The sequence below is a fragment of the Trametes versicolor genome (genome assembly GCF_000271585.1).
Source record: "Trametes versicolor FP-101664 SS1 unplaced genomic scaffold TRAVEscaffold_5, whole genome shotgun sequence".
Taxonomy (NCBI): domain Eukaryota; kingdom Fungi; phylum Basidiomycota; class Agaricomycetes; order Polyporales; family Polyporaceae; genus Trametes; species Trametes versicolor.
Genome location: NW_007360325.1, coordinates 1,074,948 through 1,090,207, shown reverse-complemented (window position 1 = coordinate 1,090,207; position 15,260 = coordinate 1,074,948). Strand labels below are relative to the sequence as shown.

Below are 15,260 nucleotides of genomic sequence, written 5' to 3'. Positions count from 1 at the left end.
CTTTCTTCCGCCATGCCGCTCCCTAGAGACATCACGGAGTTCCTACAAGGCTACCCCGACATCTCAGACGATCCCCGTCTCAACGCCAACCTCGAATTCTACACAAACAAACAGCCCTGCAAACCAGACAATCTCTTGATCGACGACTTGCACGAACAGTAGGTTTTGAGTAATGCGCATCGTAGAGCGCATAGTAAGCTCTCTGATAGATGGAAGACGGATTACGAAAAGCTTGAGTATAAACATGGATACATCCAATGGCTGTATGTCATCTGTTTTATCGGTGGCGCAGAGGCTCACTTCGCCGCCCAGGTTCCCTCTGCAAGAGTACGGGATGAACTACAAGGCGCAGCCTTTGCAGAAGCACGAGCTTGCTGCCCTGAAGACGGATCTCGTCGTCCGGGAACGGCTGCTGCGCTCCTACAGCACCATGCTACACTTCTACGGCATGCAGCTCGTCTCGCCTGAGACCGGGGAAATTCGCCGAGCGGACAACTGGCAAGAGCGGTACCGCAACCTCACTCGTAAGTGCTTTCTTGTTATTAGATCTGCAACCTCCACCAACAGTGGACTTGCACAGGTGCACCGCACAACAATCTCCGTATTTCTCGGATTTTGAAGTGCCTGTCTGAATTTGGCCTCGAGCGGCTCAATGCTGGATTTCTGCTTTTTGTGCTCGCTGAGCAGAGTGAAAACAGCCAAATCAACACCGAGACGATTCGGAGCAGCATGGATAGGTGGTGGGCGAACTGCTTGAGGGATGAAGAGGAGAGGGCTTGGGTGAATGAAATGATACGGAAAGTGAGGTCGGAGGACTTCATCTTCACGGACGAAGCGTACCGAGAGGCATTGCGCAGGCGTAGGGAGACGGGTTCCATCAAGGCGGCGGCCGCAGCAGATGTTTGATTGCGTCTCGTAGGACGAGTAGATGATACCTCGCGGGTAGACTAGTTGTACAATAGCCAGGTGAGAGGCGGTCCAATGTATCAAACACGGCATGAAGGGAGTTCTGTAACGTTGCAGCAAAGTTGGTTAATACAGAACCACCATAGTCAAGCCAACTTCAGGTTTACCGACTTTAAGCAAGGTCCGAGAGCGACTCCAATTTCGCCATGAGAGCACTCCTTTGCGCAGACTCAAACCCAGGGCTGACGGTCTGCAAGAGTTGCTCTATCGTTTCAAAGATGGTCTCCGCATCATGATCTGGATCCATGGGTGCTTCGGACGGACTATGTAGCTGCACCGGGTGAGTCTGAAGCGGGCAAGGGGCCAGTCCGATCCTCAGTGTAACAACGTACCTGATACCCCCGGCTCGTGAGTGACACAACGACAGCATCCCCTTCCAGCAAAACTACTCGGGCGGTCGCTTTGAGGGGTGACGACGACATTGCTTCGAAGCTGGAGATCGCAAAGGAGTGCTCCGCGAGGGCGCGCTCGAGCTCTTCGCGCATGAACGAGGACGGTGCGGACTGCTCCTGCGACGACATTTACGGCGGGTCAAGGCAAGGGTGGCAGGAAGGGTGGCAGAGGATGAAGTGGCAGCAGTACTTGCGAGCGGTGGTGGTCTGGAGCGGAGAACGATGTCATGGTGGAAGCTGGTCGAGAGGCGCGCTCACGCCGAGACGCGTCGCGTGAATTCACGACTACTGCCTCCGCAGCTTTCGTCCACAGCCACCACCACCACCACCTCATTCAGTTCCCCACTCTCGCTTCTGATCCACTGCGACTGCCTTGCCACGAGTGTACACCTGCGACTGCCTTATCTAGTTCGACGGTACAGGCTGTAACCCAGTGATCTCCCCCTGGCACGCCCGCAAACATGGACGTAGTCAAAGCCGTGGAGACCTACATAACGAAGATGGTCTCGACACCATCTTCCATGAAGGTACTCCTGCTCGACAACCATACGGTATGCCCCAAAGATAGGTTTCGTGCACTGCTACACCCTAACATGCTAGCGAACAGACACCTATAGTTTCGCTATCCGCGACCCAGTCCATACTCCTCTCACACCAGGTGTACCTTACGGACAAGATCGACAATAAGAAACGCGAACGCATGGCACACATGAAGTGCATCTGTTTCTTGCAGCCGAGCGAGGAGAGCTTCGAGGCCCTCGAGGCGGAGCTGCGCGAGCCCAAGTACGGCGAATACTACCTCTGTCAGTGAGCGTCCCTCCTCCCGTGTGGGCTTGGCCGACTATTCAACACGCTGTGGGTATAGACTTCAGCAACATACTAAGCAAGACCGCTATTGAGCGCCTTGCGGACGTTGACGAGTACGAAGTCGTTCGCGAAGTACAGGTCAGTGTTATTGTCCACATTCCCCTCAAGTCCTGCAGTACACCCGAATGCGCACAGCTGCTCTGGTCCGGGGAAGGTTATATTGTTCTACGTTCTACAGCCACACCGTAGGCTCTCATGGAAGGGCGCTATTGGCTACCGAACTGCACATATTTCCCCCTGTGTTCTTCTCTGACCGTTCCTCATGCGCACCCTCAAGGAATACTTTGCAGACTATTCCCCCGTCCTCCCATGCTTGTTCTCACTCAACAACGCGCCGGCTGCGGAACGCCCACTGTATGGCAACAGCCCGAACGTATGGGACCCCAAGGCGCTCGAGCGCGCAGTACAGGGCATCACCGCCGTGCTGCTCAGCCTGAAGAAGAAGCCCGTCATTCGGTACGAGAAGAGCAGCCCGATGGCGAAGAAACTCGGCGTCGAGATCCAGGTAGGTCGCTGGTGCAGGTATGTGTGCTTCGCGGTGTGACTGACGAGCATGAGGGCAGCACCGCATACAGTCCGAGGCCCAGCTGTTCGACTTTCGGTTGACACAAGTACCGCCACTGCTCCTTATTTTGGACCGACGGGGCGATCCTGTCACGCCGCTTCTTTCTCAGTGGACATACCAGGCAATGGTACACGAGCTACTGGGCGTTCAGAACGGGCGCGTCGACCTCAGTCTGGTGCCTGATATCCGACCGGAGTTGAAGGTATGTCGTCTAATCTGACTAATATCCCGACGCTCATCTCACATACGTGAAAGGAAGTCACGCTGACGACCACCACGGACCCATTCTTCCAAGCACACCATCTGGCGACGTTTGGTGACCTCGGCACGGCGCTGAAGTCATACGTGCAATCGTACCAGTCACACTCACTCGCGCACAATCCGTCTACGATCAACTCGATCACGGACATGAAGCGATTCGTCGAAGAGTACCCTGAGTTCCGAAAGCTTGGCGGGAACGTGAGCAAGCACGTCGCGCTGGTCGGCGAGCTAAGCCGGCTCGTTGAGAGGGACAAGCTGCTGGAGCTCGGCGAGGTCGAACAGGGCCTGGCGACGGGATCCGGCGCCGACCTGAGGGTGAGCTTTAAACAAATGGCCACAGCGGAAATGCTGATAGTCCATCTAGAGTGTGCAAGGACTTGTGGCGAATCCAGCAATACAGACCTTGTACAAGCTACGTTTGGTCATGCTGTACGCGCTACGGTACCAGAAGACGCAACCGCAGAATGTAGCGTCACTCATCACGTTGATGCTGGAGAACGGCGTTTCGCGAGAAGACGCGAAAGTAAGCACGGGGTTTTCTCCGAGAAGACTCCTAAAGGCTCACTCTTGCTCGTGCTAGCTTGTATATGTTCTTCTAAACATCGCCGGTTCGGATCAGCGCCAGGAAGACCTGTTCTCGGCGGAATCTCTGCTTGCCAAGGGCCGCTCCGCGCTGAAAGGTCTCAAGGGTGTCGAGAACGTATACATGCAACATACCCCGCATCTTTCACAAACTCTCGAGAACCTCTTCAGGGGTCGGCTTCGAGACACCACACATCCTTTCCTCGACAGCGCGGGTCCAAATGCTGGACTGCAACGGTGAGCATGCATCACCCTAGAGTCGCGGGCTTTACTAAATAGTACCCCGCACCAGCCCCGGAGACGTCATCATCTTCATGATCGGCGGCACAACGTATGCAGAGGCACGCGTGGTCGCGCTATTGAACCAGGAGGCAACCTCCGGCGGGCCATCCGCGGCAGCGGGGACGCGCCTTCTGCTCGGCGGAACCTGCGTCCACAACTCTTCGAGGTGGGTCCCCCCGCACTCCCGTGATTCGATTGATCGAGGGAGGACCTTGAAGGCTAATTGCGACTACGTCTATATAGTTTCCTCGACATGGTCCGCACCGCGGCTACGAACTTCCCAGAATCGGTGTACGAGCCGCCGCCGGGCTCGGCGACGAACGCGCCATCGCTGAACCTCAATCTCGGCGGCGTGAACGTGAGCCTAGGCGGCGCCGCTCCAGGAGTGTACCGTACGAGCGGCGAGGGTGTGAGCCTGCAGACGGAGGGCATCAAGGACGGCGTGCGGAATCTGCTCGGGAAGGTGAAGCAGGGTGTGGACCGGATAGCGGCCCAGCCATAGGCATAGGCTCGCGGGCTCGGGGGGATGTCGGACATTGTGCGCGACGGCTCGGGGGTAGTAGTGCTCGTTCTGGAAGGGCTGCATGCGTAGAGTACGGAAACATGGAACGGCTGATTTCTGGGAGATGGTCGGATGGAGGGGCGCGCGATGCGCACGCGGGGCTGCAGCAGTGTGGCTGCTGCGTGCGCCTGCCCCGCGCGCCACGACGGGCTCGATCATGTGGCGGTGACACGTCACCCCGGTCACCCATAATTACTGGCGGGACGCGTCCGTGGCCCGGCCTCCACGTCCGCTGCCCTGGCTGCCCTTCACGACAACACCCACCACCACCACCGCTGCGGAGGACCGCCCCGCTAGACTCTCTTTCTTCCTGGTTTCTCCTCTTTCTGCTGGCCGCGCGTTTACGGACACTTGGACACTATGGCAAAGGGCTTCTTGAGCGCCCTCAAGGGCGTAGATGCCTTCGGTAAGGTCAGCAGCCGCTTCTGTGACCAGCTCTGCACGTAGGTCGGGTCTGATGTGTGAACATAGACGATGGAGGACGTGAAGGTCAAGACACGGACTGGCGCGCTCTGTGAGTTCACTAGCATCTGCTGTCATTCGCTAGCGCCGCGGAACTGAAGGCGCCCGGCGTACAGTGACCCTCATTGCCGCGGCAATTATCACCTCGTTCACAACAATTGAATTTTTCGACTACCGTCGCGTCAATGTCGACACCTCCATCGTGGTCGACAGGAGTAGAGGAGAAAAGCTGACTGTGAACATGAACGTCACGTTCCCCCGCGTGCCTTGCTATTGTGAGTACACATTCATCCCGTGTGCGCAGCGGACAGGATTGCTCATACTCTCCCAGTGCTTAGCTTGGACGTCATGGACATCAGCGGTGAGACCCAGTCCGACATCACACACAACATCCTGAAGACACGCATGGACGAGCGTGGGTTCCCCGTCCCGACTACGGTCATCACCGAGCTCCAGAACGACCTGGACAAGATCAACAGCCAGCGCGAGGGCGGCTACTGCGGGTCTTGTTACGGCGGTGTCGAGCCCGAGGGTGGCTGCTGTAACACATGCGAGGACGTACGGCAGGCATACGTGAACCGTGGATGGAGCTTCAACCGGCCAGATTCGATCGAGCAGGTAACTGCCTCTCTATCAAGCCCACGAATTTTCGTTCTCAAGACGGTGTTTTATAGTGCGTGCAAGAGGGCTGGTCCGAGAAGCTCAAGGAGCAGGCGACCGAGGGATGCAACATCGCTGGTCGTGTACGTGTGAACAAGGTCGTTGGCAACATTCACCTCTCCCCCGGTCGCTCGTTCCGCACGAGCTCTCACAGCCTCTACGAGCTTGTGCCGTACCTGAAAACGGATGGCAACCGCCACGACTTCACCCACACGATCCACCACCTCGCCTTCGAGGGTGATGACGAGTGGGATCTGGCGAAGGCAAAGCTCGGCAAGGAGCTCAAGCAGCGCCTCGGTATTGCTGCGAATCCTTTGGACGGCACCACCGGCCGGGTACGTATAACGCGGCATCTGCCTGGGAATGCGTACTGACATCGCTCCCGCAGACGATCAAGCAGCAGTACATGTTCCAGTACTTCCTCAAGGTCGTCGCCACCCAGTTCCGGACCCTGAGCGGCAAGACTGTAAGTTGCCGGATTTACCATAGAAATGGCACACATTAACCGCCGACTGGATCTGCAGATCAACACTCACCAGTACAGCGCTACGCACTTCGAGCGTGACCTGGACAAGGGCTCGCAGGAAAACACTCCCACCGGCGTACACGTTGCGCACGGTAACGGCGGCATCCCCGGCGCGTTCTTCAACTACGAGATCTCCCCGCTCCGCATCGTCCACGCCGAGACACGGCAGTCCTTCGCACACTTCCTCACCTCGTACGTCCTCCCCCGTCACCGTCCCCGCCTTTAAAAGTCGCTAATTACTTTTCTACAGAACATGCGCCATCGTCGGCGGTGTGCTCACCGTCGCGTCGCTGATCGACAGCGCGCTGTTCGCGACGCGCAAGGCGCTGAAGAAGACCGGGCACAGCTCGCCCGTGAACGGCGGGTACACAAACGGCAAGCTCATGTAAATTGTTTCCTATATAGTGGTGGCTGGTCTGCATCGTCTCGTCGCATTGCACTCGTTCGTTTTCCTTTGGATCATGTACTCGTATACCGCGCAATCGAGGTGGATTCTCCGGATGTTTGACGCCTTATGAGGCCGCAGACAATAATGGCCAAGAAATACGTGGTCACAAGGATGTTGCAGGTCTGTACACATGCGGCATGCCGCACCTCTGGGGTTCTGCTATATGAATAAGCGTCTGTTCCTTGTCATCCGAGTTCACTACCAAAAAGCGGCGTCTGGGTAAGTGTATCGGCAAGATGTACGCCGGGATATGGCAAGCGCGCTTAAAACAGGTATATTAGACAATTAGGTGGGCTGTAGTGGAAGACACGACATCAAGGGGGAGGAATAGCGTGAGACACGTAGACTACTCAGCAATCGACCTACGAGGGAGGTGATTTTACACTGGAATTATAAGATATGAGCGGAACATGCATATGGGCTAGACGTTTGCTAGGTCAGATCAATGACCTCAGGGCCGGAGAATGGAACACGGATAGGAGAGGTCTCGCGTTTGACCGCCGGTTCCCGGGACTTCTGCGAAGCCTCCATCTCCTCAACGCGTTTCTGCAGCATCGCTAGCTGTTCCTGTAGGATGTTTTCATCAGTGCCGGTCTGCGTCGCGCCCAGCAGAAGCGTACTCGGAGGAAAATGAGGTTCTCTCGGTCGTCCTCAACTTCGTGCTTTGGGAGCTTGGGCTTTGCTTCGTCCGAACCTTCGTCGCGCCGCCGCTTGCGAGTATTCGAATCTACGGCTCCAAGTAGGTCTTGAGACATTAGAGGATATTGCTGGCTCTGTGTATGTCCTTTCGGAAGCGGGACGATCCCATTCGCTCGTAAGAGTTCTACAGCACAGATGAGCATCCTTTCGGAAACAAGACTATGTACATGCTGCACCTAGAGGTCGGTAACGAAATTTGAATACCACAAAGGGCTCCTTCTCACGTCCGACAGCGCGAGAAACTGTGCGCTTGAGGGGAGCGGATATCGAATTCCCGAAGCTTGAAGGCAGATCACTGGTGGTAAGCCTGAGCCTCACGAGCCAGAACCGACGTGGGTTCGCACCCAACCGTGTGGACTCCAGCCTTCTTGCTCCTTTCGTGGACCGTCCTTCTGTGCAACTCTGTATCGCCCTTATATCGGCGAGGTTCCGCTTTCTCCGTGGACTCCCAACGCTCAACACGCCTGAGTTCCACTTGTATGGTACCGAGCTCTTCGTTCACGCCGGTGTTCGCTACGGTTTCATCGTCTGTCATACAAAATCATTGTGCTTCCGACTATGGGGGTATACACCAAACCGTCACTTACCTGTTACAACTAGCGGAACGAACACCAACTCTCGCCTTCTATCGGTACCCTCGCGCACCCCGATGAAACAGCCTTCCCTGTTGGCTTTATGGGCATATACATTCACGCGGGGCCCATCAATGCGTGTCGTCACTTCCATGAAGGTCTTCGACGAATCGTCGCCCCAGTGAATGGAGAAGGTCTGAACCCGGAGCCAGGGACCAGGCGTTCACGTTTAATCAGCATCAGGGCCAACGAAGCAACGATAAACTGACGTTACCTTTCCGTCCTCACTTGCGACCCAGCAGCTGACAGTCTTCTCATCTTCCACACTTACGCCGTATACTTCGAGCTCCTTACCCTCGCATTTGATATACGCCGAGTAGCCATTGTGTTGAAGAGGCATGCTGGGGCAAGATTGCCAGAGAAGCGGCAGTTCTATGCAAGATGTCGAGATTGTACCGCAAGGTCGCCAATAATGTTAAGCCCCAGCACCAGATCTATGCGAAGGTTGGTGTATAAGGATGGAGACTAGAGTACGAAGGCGAGTGCAGAGGTCGTCTGGCTCGGGGAGACCGCGTCTGGCCGACTGGAGAATCGAAATACTTAGGGCGGCTAATTATGTTAATCAAGCTTAAAGCTTATTCAACACCAAGGACCGGCAGCAAGGATATAATCGAGTCACCAGACGCGTACGGTATATGTAACTGTAGATCGCACATTTTCGCCAAGACAGGTAGAAAGGGAGAGCGAGAGGAGCGATATCGGTACAGGTAGAGCACGCCATATAATACATCGACGGGGAATCTCGTAAAGCATTCTGCAATCGTGTTCAAATATTCAGGGGCGGAACCACACCGCCTTAATGTTCTCCACGCAGTGGGACAAACGCCCCGTGTAAAGGACCCGCACCTCCTCCAGCAACTTCTCGTCGTACTCGCAGGGTCGCTTTCTTTGACTGACGTCCGTCGGCACGGAATAGCAAGCGTTCCCCAGGGGAAGCAAGGACACCACGAAGGACTGAAGCGGACGTCCCAAGCGCTTCTGGCGCTCTTCTAGCGCAGCTGCTATGCAAGCTGCCGGGCCACCGAGCGCGGCCTCGACTTCGATGTCCAACTTGGCATTGGACCCGTCCCTCACCACGGCCAGCTCCTCCAAGGCAGGACAGACCGGACCGCTGGAGGACGGCTCCGTGGCTGCGAGCGCGCGGACGAACCGTTCGTACTGCACATCGCCTCGCGGCGGCCCGAGGCTGAGGCGGATGAGGCGGGGGAACGTGGCCAGCAACGGCAGCGCGTCGACGACCTTAAAGATTGCCGGGGAGTCCCCGGGGCCTGCTACATAGTGGTCGAGGCGGAGCGTCGTGATCGAGTGGACCCCAGCGAACAAGCGGGGGAGATACGTTATGGGCCGCGGGCGATCTGGCGCTACCTCCGTCGCGACGAGGCTGGAGAAGGTGACTGACAGGAGCTCACGGGTGTCCTGGTACGTCTGTATGCCCACCTCGTACCACCAGCGGGCCGGGGAGACCCACTTCACGCCAGGCTCTGACATTGCGCGATGGTGGATGCGAAGCTCGTCGGCGGCGTCTACGGAGGTCGCCCTGATGCTCTGTGGGAGAGCATGTCGGAGCCGCTCAAGCGCGGGGGTGTTCCAGTCCGGCTGCGGGCAGCGGATGTCGATGCGCGTCGTAGGGGGAAGACGAACGAGCCTTAGAAAAGACGCAATTGTTTCCGAAGACGATTCCTCCAGCGTGAGTTCGTCGAGGATAGGGAATGGGACCGTGCGAGATGGCCACTTGTTGGGTAAGACGGATTTGTCTATGTTCAGCGAGCGAAGCCGCCCGGAGCAGCGGATGAGACCGTCGAGGAGATCCTCAGGTCGAGGTCCTTCGCTGCATGGCAGGGGTTTACGAATATGAAGCTGCTCCACTGACTGAACTGAGAAGTACGGGAAGAGCCAGGATGGGATGATGAGATGTCGGAGACGAGGGAGAGCCGCTTCCACTGCGCAACGGCCCTCGTGCGTGAGGGACGGGACTTGTTCTTCAATACACATCCAGGTGCAAGACAGATCCAAGGTGTTGAGGCCCGAAAGGCGCCCGTCCGTGAGCGATTGGATATCTTTGGTAGACAATGCGAAGCACATGGTGAGGTCGGTTATCCGGTGCATGTGTGCCGCGAGAGTCGGTGCCAGAGCCCGCTCCGGCTCCCCGAAGATGAACTCTCGGAGGGGAAAGTACAATCGAAGCGGCTGACAGCCAGAGCGGGCAAGAAGGATATTCAAGAGATTGTTTTTGTCATTTGCGAATCTTATCCCCGGCAAGGCGACCATGTCTGCCCAGAACTCGGAGGTATGCATGAGGATAGACCGCCAATGTCGACACACGTGCAGCATCCCGATAGCCTCCGTCGAAGCCCATGCCCGCCCTGCGGTAAGTAGGACGTACGATAGAATTTCCGTCGGAAGATGATAGATACTGAGGACGGAGTTGCGGATGGCCTCCAGAAAAGTGATGTTGGCCAGATGTCGCTTCTTTAATTCCAGAATCCCGCTCTTGTTCTCGGAATATCTGCCAGTGAGAGGAGCGTCGCCATTGAATGAGGTTGTGTCGTCGGCTAGACTCCCTGCAAAAATTTCAGGGAAGTCGGAGAAAGGTTCCGGGACCAGGGGTTTGTCCGATGTCGAATTCTCGTCCAAGGTGTTCAAGTTGGGTTGACAAGCGCGGGCGTCCATGGAGTCGCAGACCACTCTGAATCCAGTAGAATCGGGAGCTCGACACTAACGCTAGTACTAGCCCCGTCAGATTGCGCTAGCCAGTAGGCAAAACACTCACAATGCTTATAAGTGCTTGTATAAGCGTTACCGTGATGAAGGTGGAGAGTCGCGGTGGCCGTCTGTAGCGATCGTGAACAAATTGAAAGTCCGCATTCCCACGGGGGACCTTCGAAGTCCGAATCCTACCTTCTCTAGAGTAGGGACTTCTCCCAAAGACTAGTAGCAGGATGGGCCGCTATCATCTGAGAAATGTGAGATTTTACCAAGGGTGCTGGTACCGTAGATTGGACGGCGTGAATGTGCGGAGGACCAGCGTCAGGGCACCAATACTCGAGCGTTAACGTTAAACTTCCAAGGTTCTGTTACACAGGCGACCATGTACAGCCATGTACACGGAGAAGCCTTCCCGCTGCACGGGCGCTCCGCAAGTTCTGCTCAGAGTCACTGGGTGGCAAGCGCAGAAGCAGCGAAAAACCCGCCTTTTCAACAACCCACACTGTACAGTATATCCAAATATGCATCAGCATGTTCGAAACTTCTACGGGGTTCAAATCACGACGTCGACTCCAGTTGAAAGATTGCAGAACGTATTGTCTGTCAAATAAGTATACGAAGCCTGTTCTCATTCCATTTGAACCGCGTAGCTCCAAGCCAACTGGCCAGTCACAAACACGCAACAAAAAGAACAAGACCAAACAGATCCCCCGACGACTCAAGCCGATACTGCAGTGGCAAGGTCATCGCGCCCCCGGGTTGCAAGCAGAGCCCAGGGAACAGGGGCGGCAAAAATTAGATAACCAATAATGGGGCCGGTGGCCCCATAATAGTGGTTAAACTATTAAGAACAGATACTACACTTGATCTAAGCCAAAAGGCCAGAGTGGTAAGGATTCATGATGGTCGACGGGGTGCTATATACCGGAGGATGTGCGCGCACGGACCATTTGGCTGTTTGGGCGTTGTGGAGGCAAAGGGGAGAGTGGGAAGGGAAGGTCGAGTGGATGCAGCGGACGTCGCTTATTTGCAAGCATTAATGGGGTAGTGGTAACCTGGGTCGTTGCCATCGACCCGCCGGGGGTTCGATTCCCCCTTAATGCAGTTTGTGTGAGTTGGTATTCTTCCGCCTGCAACGGGCGCAAGGGCACCCGCTGCGCCATGTTTTTAGTTCACTTACTGCTGCTCCAACGCGGGACTTGCGATAGGTCCTCATGAAGATGGGGGAACTCCGAGAAAGATCAATGCATCATTCTAGCTAGTATAGGCAGCGACACACCACCACTACATGACCCATGCAGCCAGCACGACCGCGACGGTCAAGGATCGTAGCGCAGCTCCGTAAGTCCTCGCCACAGCGCTGTTGGGCTTATTGCTTGCGGACGGCGTTGCAGCCGACGCGGTTGAAGTTGACCCCGGTGTACTAGTGACACTGGCAGAGGTCGCGCCCGCACTTGACGTGATGTCGCTCGCCGACAGAGTGGCGGACTGCGTCGTCGCCGTCTGCGCGGGCAAGCGGAGCGGTGGGGTGACGACCGACAAGCTGTCGTCGCGGATGATCGCGAAGAGCGGGCTGGTGTTGTTCATGTCTCCGAGTACTGCACATATAGCGACCTATCAGCTCGCTGCAAAGAGACGGGCAACGCTAGGGACGCACGCGTCAGGAAATACGACGTCCAGTTGGGCACGTCGGGCACGAGGACGTTCACGATGCCGTCCGACAGCGCGAAGCCTTGCGCGAGGGGTTGGTCTGTGCATAGTTCATCATAGCGTGATCGTCCCTGAAGCGACCAGTGTGAATGCCTGTCTAAATGCAGAGGCGCGGACCTTGCCATACGAACCGCGTTGTGTTCTTCTCCAAGTAGCCCAGCAAGAGGGTTCCGTTCAGACCCGTCACATTGAGCCCAGTATTATCCCTACCAGTATGAAGTCAGCATATGTGCCCTCAGGAATCCGTTCGGGAGACGCACCATGTCACGGTCTTCAGATCCGGAGGGTTCCACGTCTCGGAATGGGTGGGACGCGTTATGCGCGGACTGGGGGTCCTGTTCGGGTCGTCTGCAGGGTTCCCGTCCTGCACTTGCCTTGCGTTCACCGGGTCGAAACGCGTTGCGACTGCGACGTTCACAAGACCCAAGAGGAACACTGGCAGTATGGAGCGGAACATGATCCCAAACGATGAGTCGCGCACAGAGCACGTCGCAGAGCACGACGAGGACGTGTCGACGACATCCAAATGGTCGAGGTCGGCTGTAACGCTATACTTATTTGCAAAATCGGGCGTCGTGGTGATGATGATGAGTGTAGCACCGCCAGGAACGCTGATTGCGTCTAGCGGAGCGCCGAGCGTGCATGCCTTCTGTGAAACTTGAGGGAACGGGCTTATGACCGTGAGCCCGACGTGTGCTGCTTGGCCCTTGTGCACCGGGTTTTTCAGCCGAGACTCGGGCAAGACGTACCACTTGGGTCAAGGTAAGGGAGAGAGACGATTGTCGAGCGCTGAACAGGATACGCGCCGAAACATCGACTCGACTCGGATGAGCGTCTCCGCCCGCCAGACAAGTAGTTCACAGATTAGATTCTGCTTAGGCTACAGATACAGGATTATGAGCGAGCCGACTTCGGCGATAGGGTGGAATACAAAACATAGAAAGAAAGAATAGAAAGTGCAGCGTAATTCGCCAATGTCCCCGATTTGGAGGGCCTCAACTTAATCTTGCAAACCAGACTTCGAAAGCTCAGAACGAGTCCGAGGTACCCGCAACGCTGAGCTTTCCACCCTTCTCCGAGTAGTGCCTCCTCGGCATGGAGTCCATCCGGTCGGACGGGAGAGTCTTCGTGTCGATGACGTCGATCATCTCGTGGGACTCGACGTCGATGTATACTTGATTCGGGGTCTGCGCGCGGATTGTCAGTGTTCGCTTTGAAGTTGGCGTAGAAAGAAGCGTACCATCATGCTCACCCGGCGGCCAGTGCCTTCTGCTCGGAGATGCGTGTTCCTCTTGCCTTCGTTTCTGGTCATGTCGTCGTCGGTAGTCTCGCCGTTTCCAGAGCCGCCGAACCTCCAGCCTGCGCGCGAGTTGAGGCTGGACATCAGGGAGTTGGTGTAGAGTTTGGAGAGGGGAAGGTTGAAGACGAGGTGAAGTCCGGAAGGCTGACCCCGGCGTAAGAGACGAGCAACGCAAAGTGTACGATCGACTTACAGAAGCTAGGAAGAGGACGAGATCGATGACAGCGCACAAGGCAGTAATCAGACCGGTCTGAACGGTCACTGCGCGTCGACGTCCCTGGCGGTAAGTACGGATACAAGACGAATTATGGGGGAGACTTACAGCGGATGATGCGGTTCACGATGTCGTCGGTCGCCACGAAGCCGGTCTTGTGCTTCCGCTACCGAAGATTCCATTAGAATGAGAAGAAGGGGGATTAGGCAGCAGCTCACCAAGTGCCAGACCAGAGCGACAGTGATTGCACAGTCGGCGACAGCGGAGAAAGCGAGCCAGACGATCACAATGATCTCGAATTTCTGGAAGTGAACGAACTCCGGGATCATGCCCACCGCGATGGATGTGCCCAGACCACCACCTGTACGTGATTCAATATCCATCCATTGCGTGATTAACCAATCGAATGGACTTACAGAGCTGGCAGAGTGCGCAGAATGAGATGAATATGACGGCAGGGATGCTGTGCGTAAGCACGTTCACCCGCCACGCGAAGAAACATTGCGTCAAGGCCCCAATCAACGCCTGAAGGTTGAATCAGCGTTATGAATTAGTGGGGCGACTCTAGTTATTGCTGACCGTCATAACCGGGTCTGAGACGGTTCGAGCGGTCAACATATTATCGCGGTGAACGATACACAAAGGTACGAACCAGTGGCAAATACTGTCAAACGGGTGAGTCGTGTGATCTATATGAGGGCATTGGCAGAACATACCCCAGGTAGCATACATCAACGATGATGGATTGCCTGTCAAAGAAGGTTAGAATCCGTGCTATACTACACAAGAGGGATACAAACCGAAGTTGTTGACGAGCGGGATGTAAAGGAAGCTGATGTCGAAGGCACAATTTACGGTGTCGCATATGAAGAGAAGCGCGACCTACACGCCCGCCACAGAGTCAGACACTGGCACGAGAGGAAGCGAGGCTGAGGGCAAGGCTTACGAAGATCTTCATCCAGGTGCGGTCCCTGCAAGCAATTAGGTCAGGCCGATCGTTAGACCCAGATGCACGATACTCACTTCTTATAGACCGTAAAGTATAGGAATGTCTGGGTGATCATGATACCATAGAGGAGGATGTTGAAAACGACTCCCACAAAGATGGGGCCGTATCTGCGCATATAGTTAGACACAAGGCGAACCTCATAGCTCACCGACGTCCACGTACGTTAGAGCAGCGGGGTTTGGCATTGTGTAAGAGAGGCGGAAAGAAAACTTGCCGAGGGTATCGCGCAGAGGGGGGTATAGATGAGGGGGATAGAGAGAGGGAGTGGGAGGGGTGGAGGGGATGGAGGCGGACTTGTGCCAGCTTATGAGGGAGATCGACGGACGTGCTCCATTATTAAAAGAAGAAGTGTGCTCTGTCGAAGTTCACGCGCACGATCGAGCTTTCCAACGACGCTGCCTGTCCGTATTCGGGAGC

At 55.9% G+C, this 15,260-nt stretch overlaps 7 protein-coding genes and 1 non-coding gene across 8 annotated transcripts; 4 read left to right on the top strand and 4 right to left on the bottom strand.

Annotated features, from left to right (window-relative positions):
* Nucleotides 1–12: 12 nt before the first annotated feature.
* Nucleotides 13–906, top strand: TRAVEDRAFT_36796 (uncharacterized protein; the record flags this gene model as incomplete). Its single annotated transcript, XM_008039094.1, has 4 exons — nucleotides 13–158; nucleotides 210–263; nucleotides 313–524; nucleotides 581–906. 4 exons carry the CDS (start codon nucleotides 13–15, stop codon nucleotides 904–906), a joined length of 738 nt encoding a protein of 245 aa, XP_008037285.1.
* Nucleotides 907–1,078: 172 nt separating this feature from the next.
* TRAVEDRAFT_122660 (uncharacterized protein) lies at nucleotides 1,079–1,487 on the bottom strand (the record flags this gene model as incomplete). Its single annotated transcript, XM_008039560.1, has 2 exons — nucleotides 1,079–1,218; nucleotides 1,295–1,487. 2 exons carry the CDS (start codon nucleotides 1,485–1,487, stop codon nucleotides 1,079–1,081), a joined length of 333 nt encoding a protein of 110 aa, XP_008037751.1.
* Nucleotides 1,488–1,712: 225 nt separating this feature from the next.
* On the top strand, nucleotides 1,713–4,535 carry TRAVEDRAFT_166729 (vacuolar protein sorting-associated protein 45). The gene is made up of 10 exons (XM_008039559.1): nucleotides 1,713–1,909; nucleotides 1,966–2,161; nucleotides 2,224–2,303; nucleotides 2,503–2,730; nucleotides 2,789–2,992; nucleotides 3,046–3,366; nucleotides 3,416–3,574; nucleotides 3,632–3,870; nucleotides 3,926–4,081; nucleotides 4,159–4,535. The coding sequence occupies exons 1-10, from the start codon at nucleotides 1,820–1,822 to the stop codon at nucleotides 4,415–4,417; spliced, it is 1,932 nt and encodes a 643-aa protein (XP_008037750.1). The 5' UTR covers nucleotides 1,713–1,819; the 3' UTR covers nucleotides 4,418–4,535.
* A 224-nt stretch (nucleotides 4,536–4,759) lies between these two features.
* Nucleotides 4,760–6,625, top strand: TRAVEDRAFT_147339 (endoplasmic reticulum-derived transport vesicle ERV46). The gene is made up of 8 exons (XM_008039558.1): nucleotides 4,760–4,888; nucleotides 4,949–4,991; nucleotides 5,056–5,214; nucleotides 5,271–5,557; nucleotides 5,614–5,934; nucleotides 5,988–6,065; nucleotides 6,124–6,317; nucleotides 6,376–6,625. The coding sequence occupies exons 1-8, from the start codon at nucleotides 4,838–4,840 to the stop codon at nucleotides 6,512–6,514; spliced, it is 1,272 nt and encodes a 423-aa protein (XP_008037749.1). The 5' UTR covers nucleotides 4,760–4,837; the 3' UTR covers nucleotides 6,515–6,625.
* Nucleotides 6,626–6,834: 209 nt separating this feature from the next.
* TRAVEDRAFT_71466 (uncharacterized protein) lies at nucleotides 6,835–8,404 on the bottom strand. Its single transcript, XM_008039557.1, has 6 exons — nucleotides 8,119–8,404; nucleotides 7,860–8,040; nucleotides 7,617–7,800; nucleotides 7,449–7,552; nucleotides 7,194–7,396; nucleotides 6,835–7,140 (listed from the first exon to the last, which is right to left on the bottom strand). The coding sequence occupies exons 1-6, from the start codon at nucleotides 8,242–8,244 to the stop codon at nucleotides 7,006–7,008; spliced, it is 933 nt and encodes a 310-aa protein (XP_008037748.1). The 5' UTR covers nucleotides 8,245–8,404; the 3' UTR covers nucleotides 6,835–7,005.
* Nucleotides 8,405–8,678: 274 nt separating this feature from the next.
* On the bottom strand, nucleotides 8,679–10,574 carry TRAVEDRAFT_71465 (uncharacterized protein; the record flags this gene model as incomplete). Its single annotated transcript, XM_008039556.1, has 1 exon — nucleotides 8,679–10,574. One exon carries the CDS (start codon nucleotides 10,572–10,574, stop codon nucleotides 8,679–8,681), a length of 1,896 nt encoding a protein of 631 aa, XP_008037747.1.
* A 1,069-nt stretch (nucleotides 10,575–11,643) lies between these two features.
* Nucleotides 11,644–11,714, top strand: TRAVEDRAFT_t73. The gene has a single exon. It is a non-coding gene; the product is annotated as a tRNA-Gly (tRNA).
* Nucleotides 11,715–11,894: 180 nt separating this feature from the next.
* On the bottom strand, nucleotides 11,895–15,028 carry TRAVEDRAFT_46683 (uncharacterized protein; the record flags this gene model as incomplete). Its single annotated transcript, XM_008039196.1, has 17 exons — nucleotides 11,895–12,208; nucleotides 12,268–12,391; nucleotides 12,448–12,526; nucleotides 12,581–13,071; nucleotides 13,376–13,507; nucleotides 13,561–13,764; nucleotides 13,814–13,881; nucleotides 13,943–14,000; nucleotides 14,053–14,195; nucleotides 14,251–14,359; nucleotides 14,414–14,427; nucleotides 14,487–14,498; nucleotides 14,551–14,583; nucleotides 14,635–14,716; nucleotides 14,781–14,805; nucleotides 14,858–14,950; nucleotides 15,006–15,028. The coding sequence occupies 17 exons, from the start codon at nucleotides 15,026–15,028 to the stop codon at nucleotides 11,895–11,897; spliced, it is 2,004 nt and encodes a 667-aa protein (XP_008037387.1).
* Nucleotides 15,029–15,260: the final 232 nt, after the last annotated feature.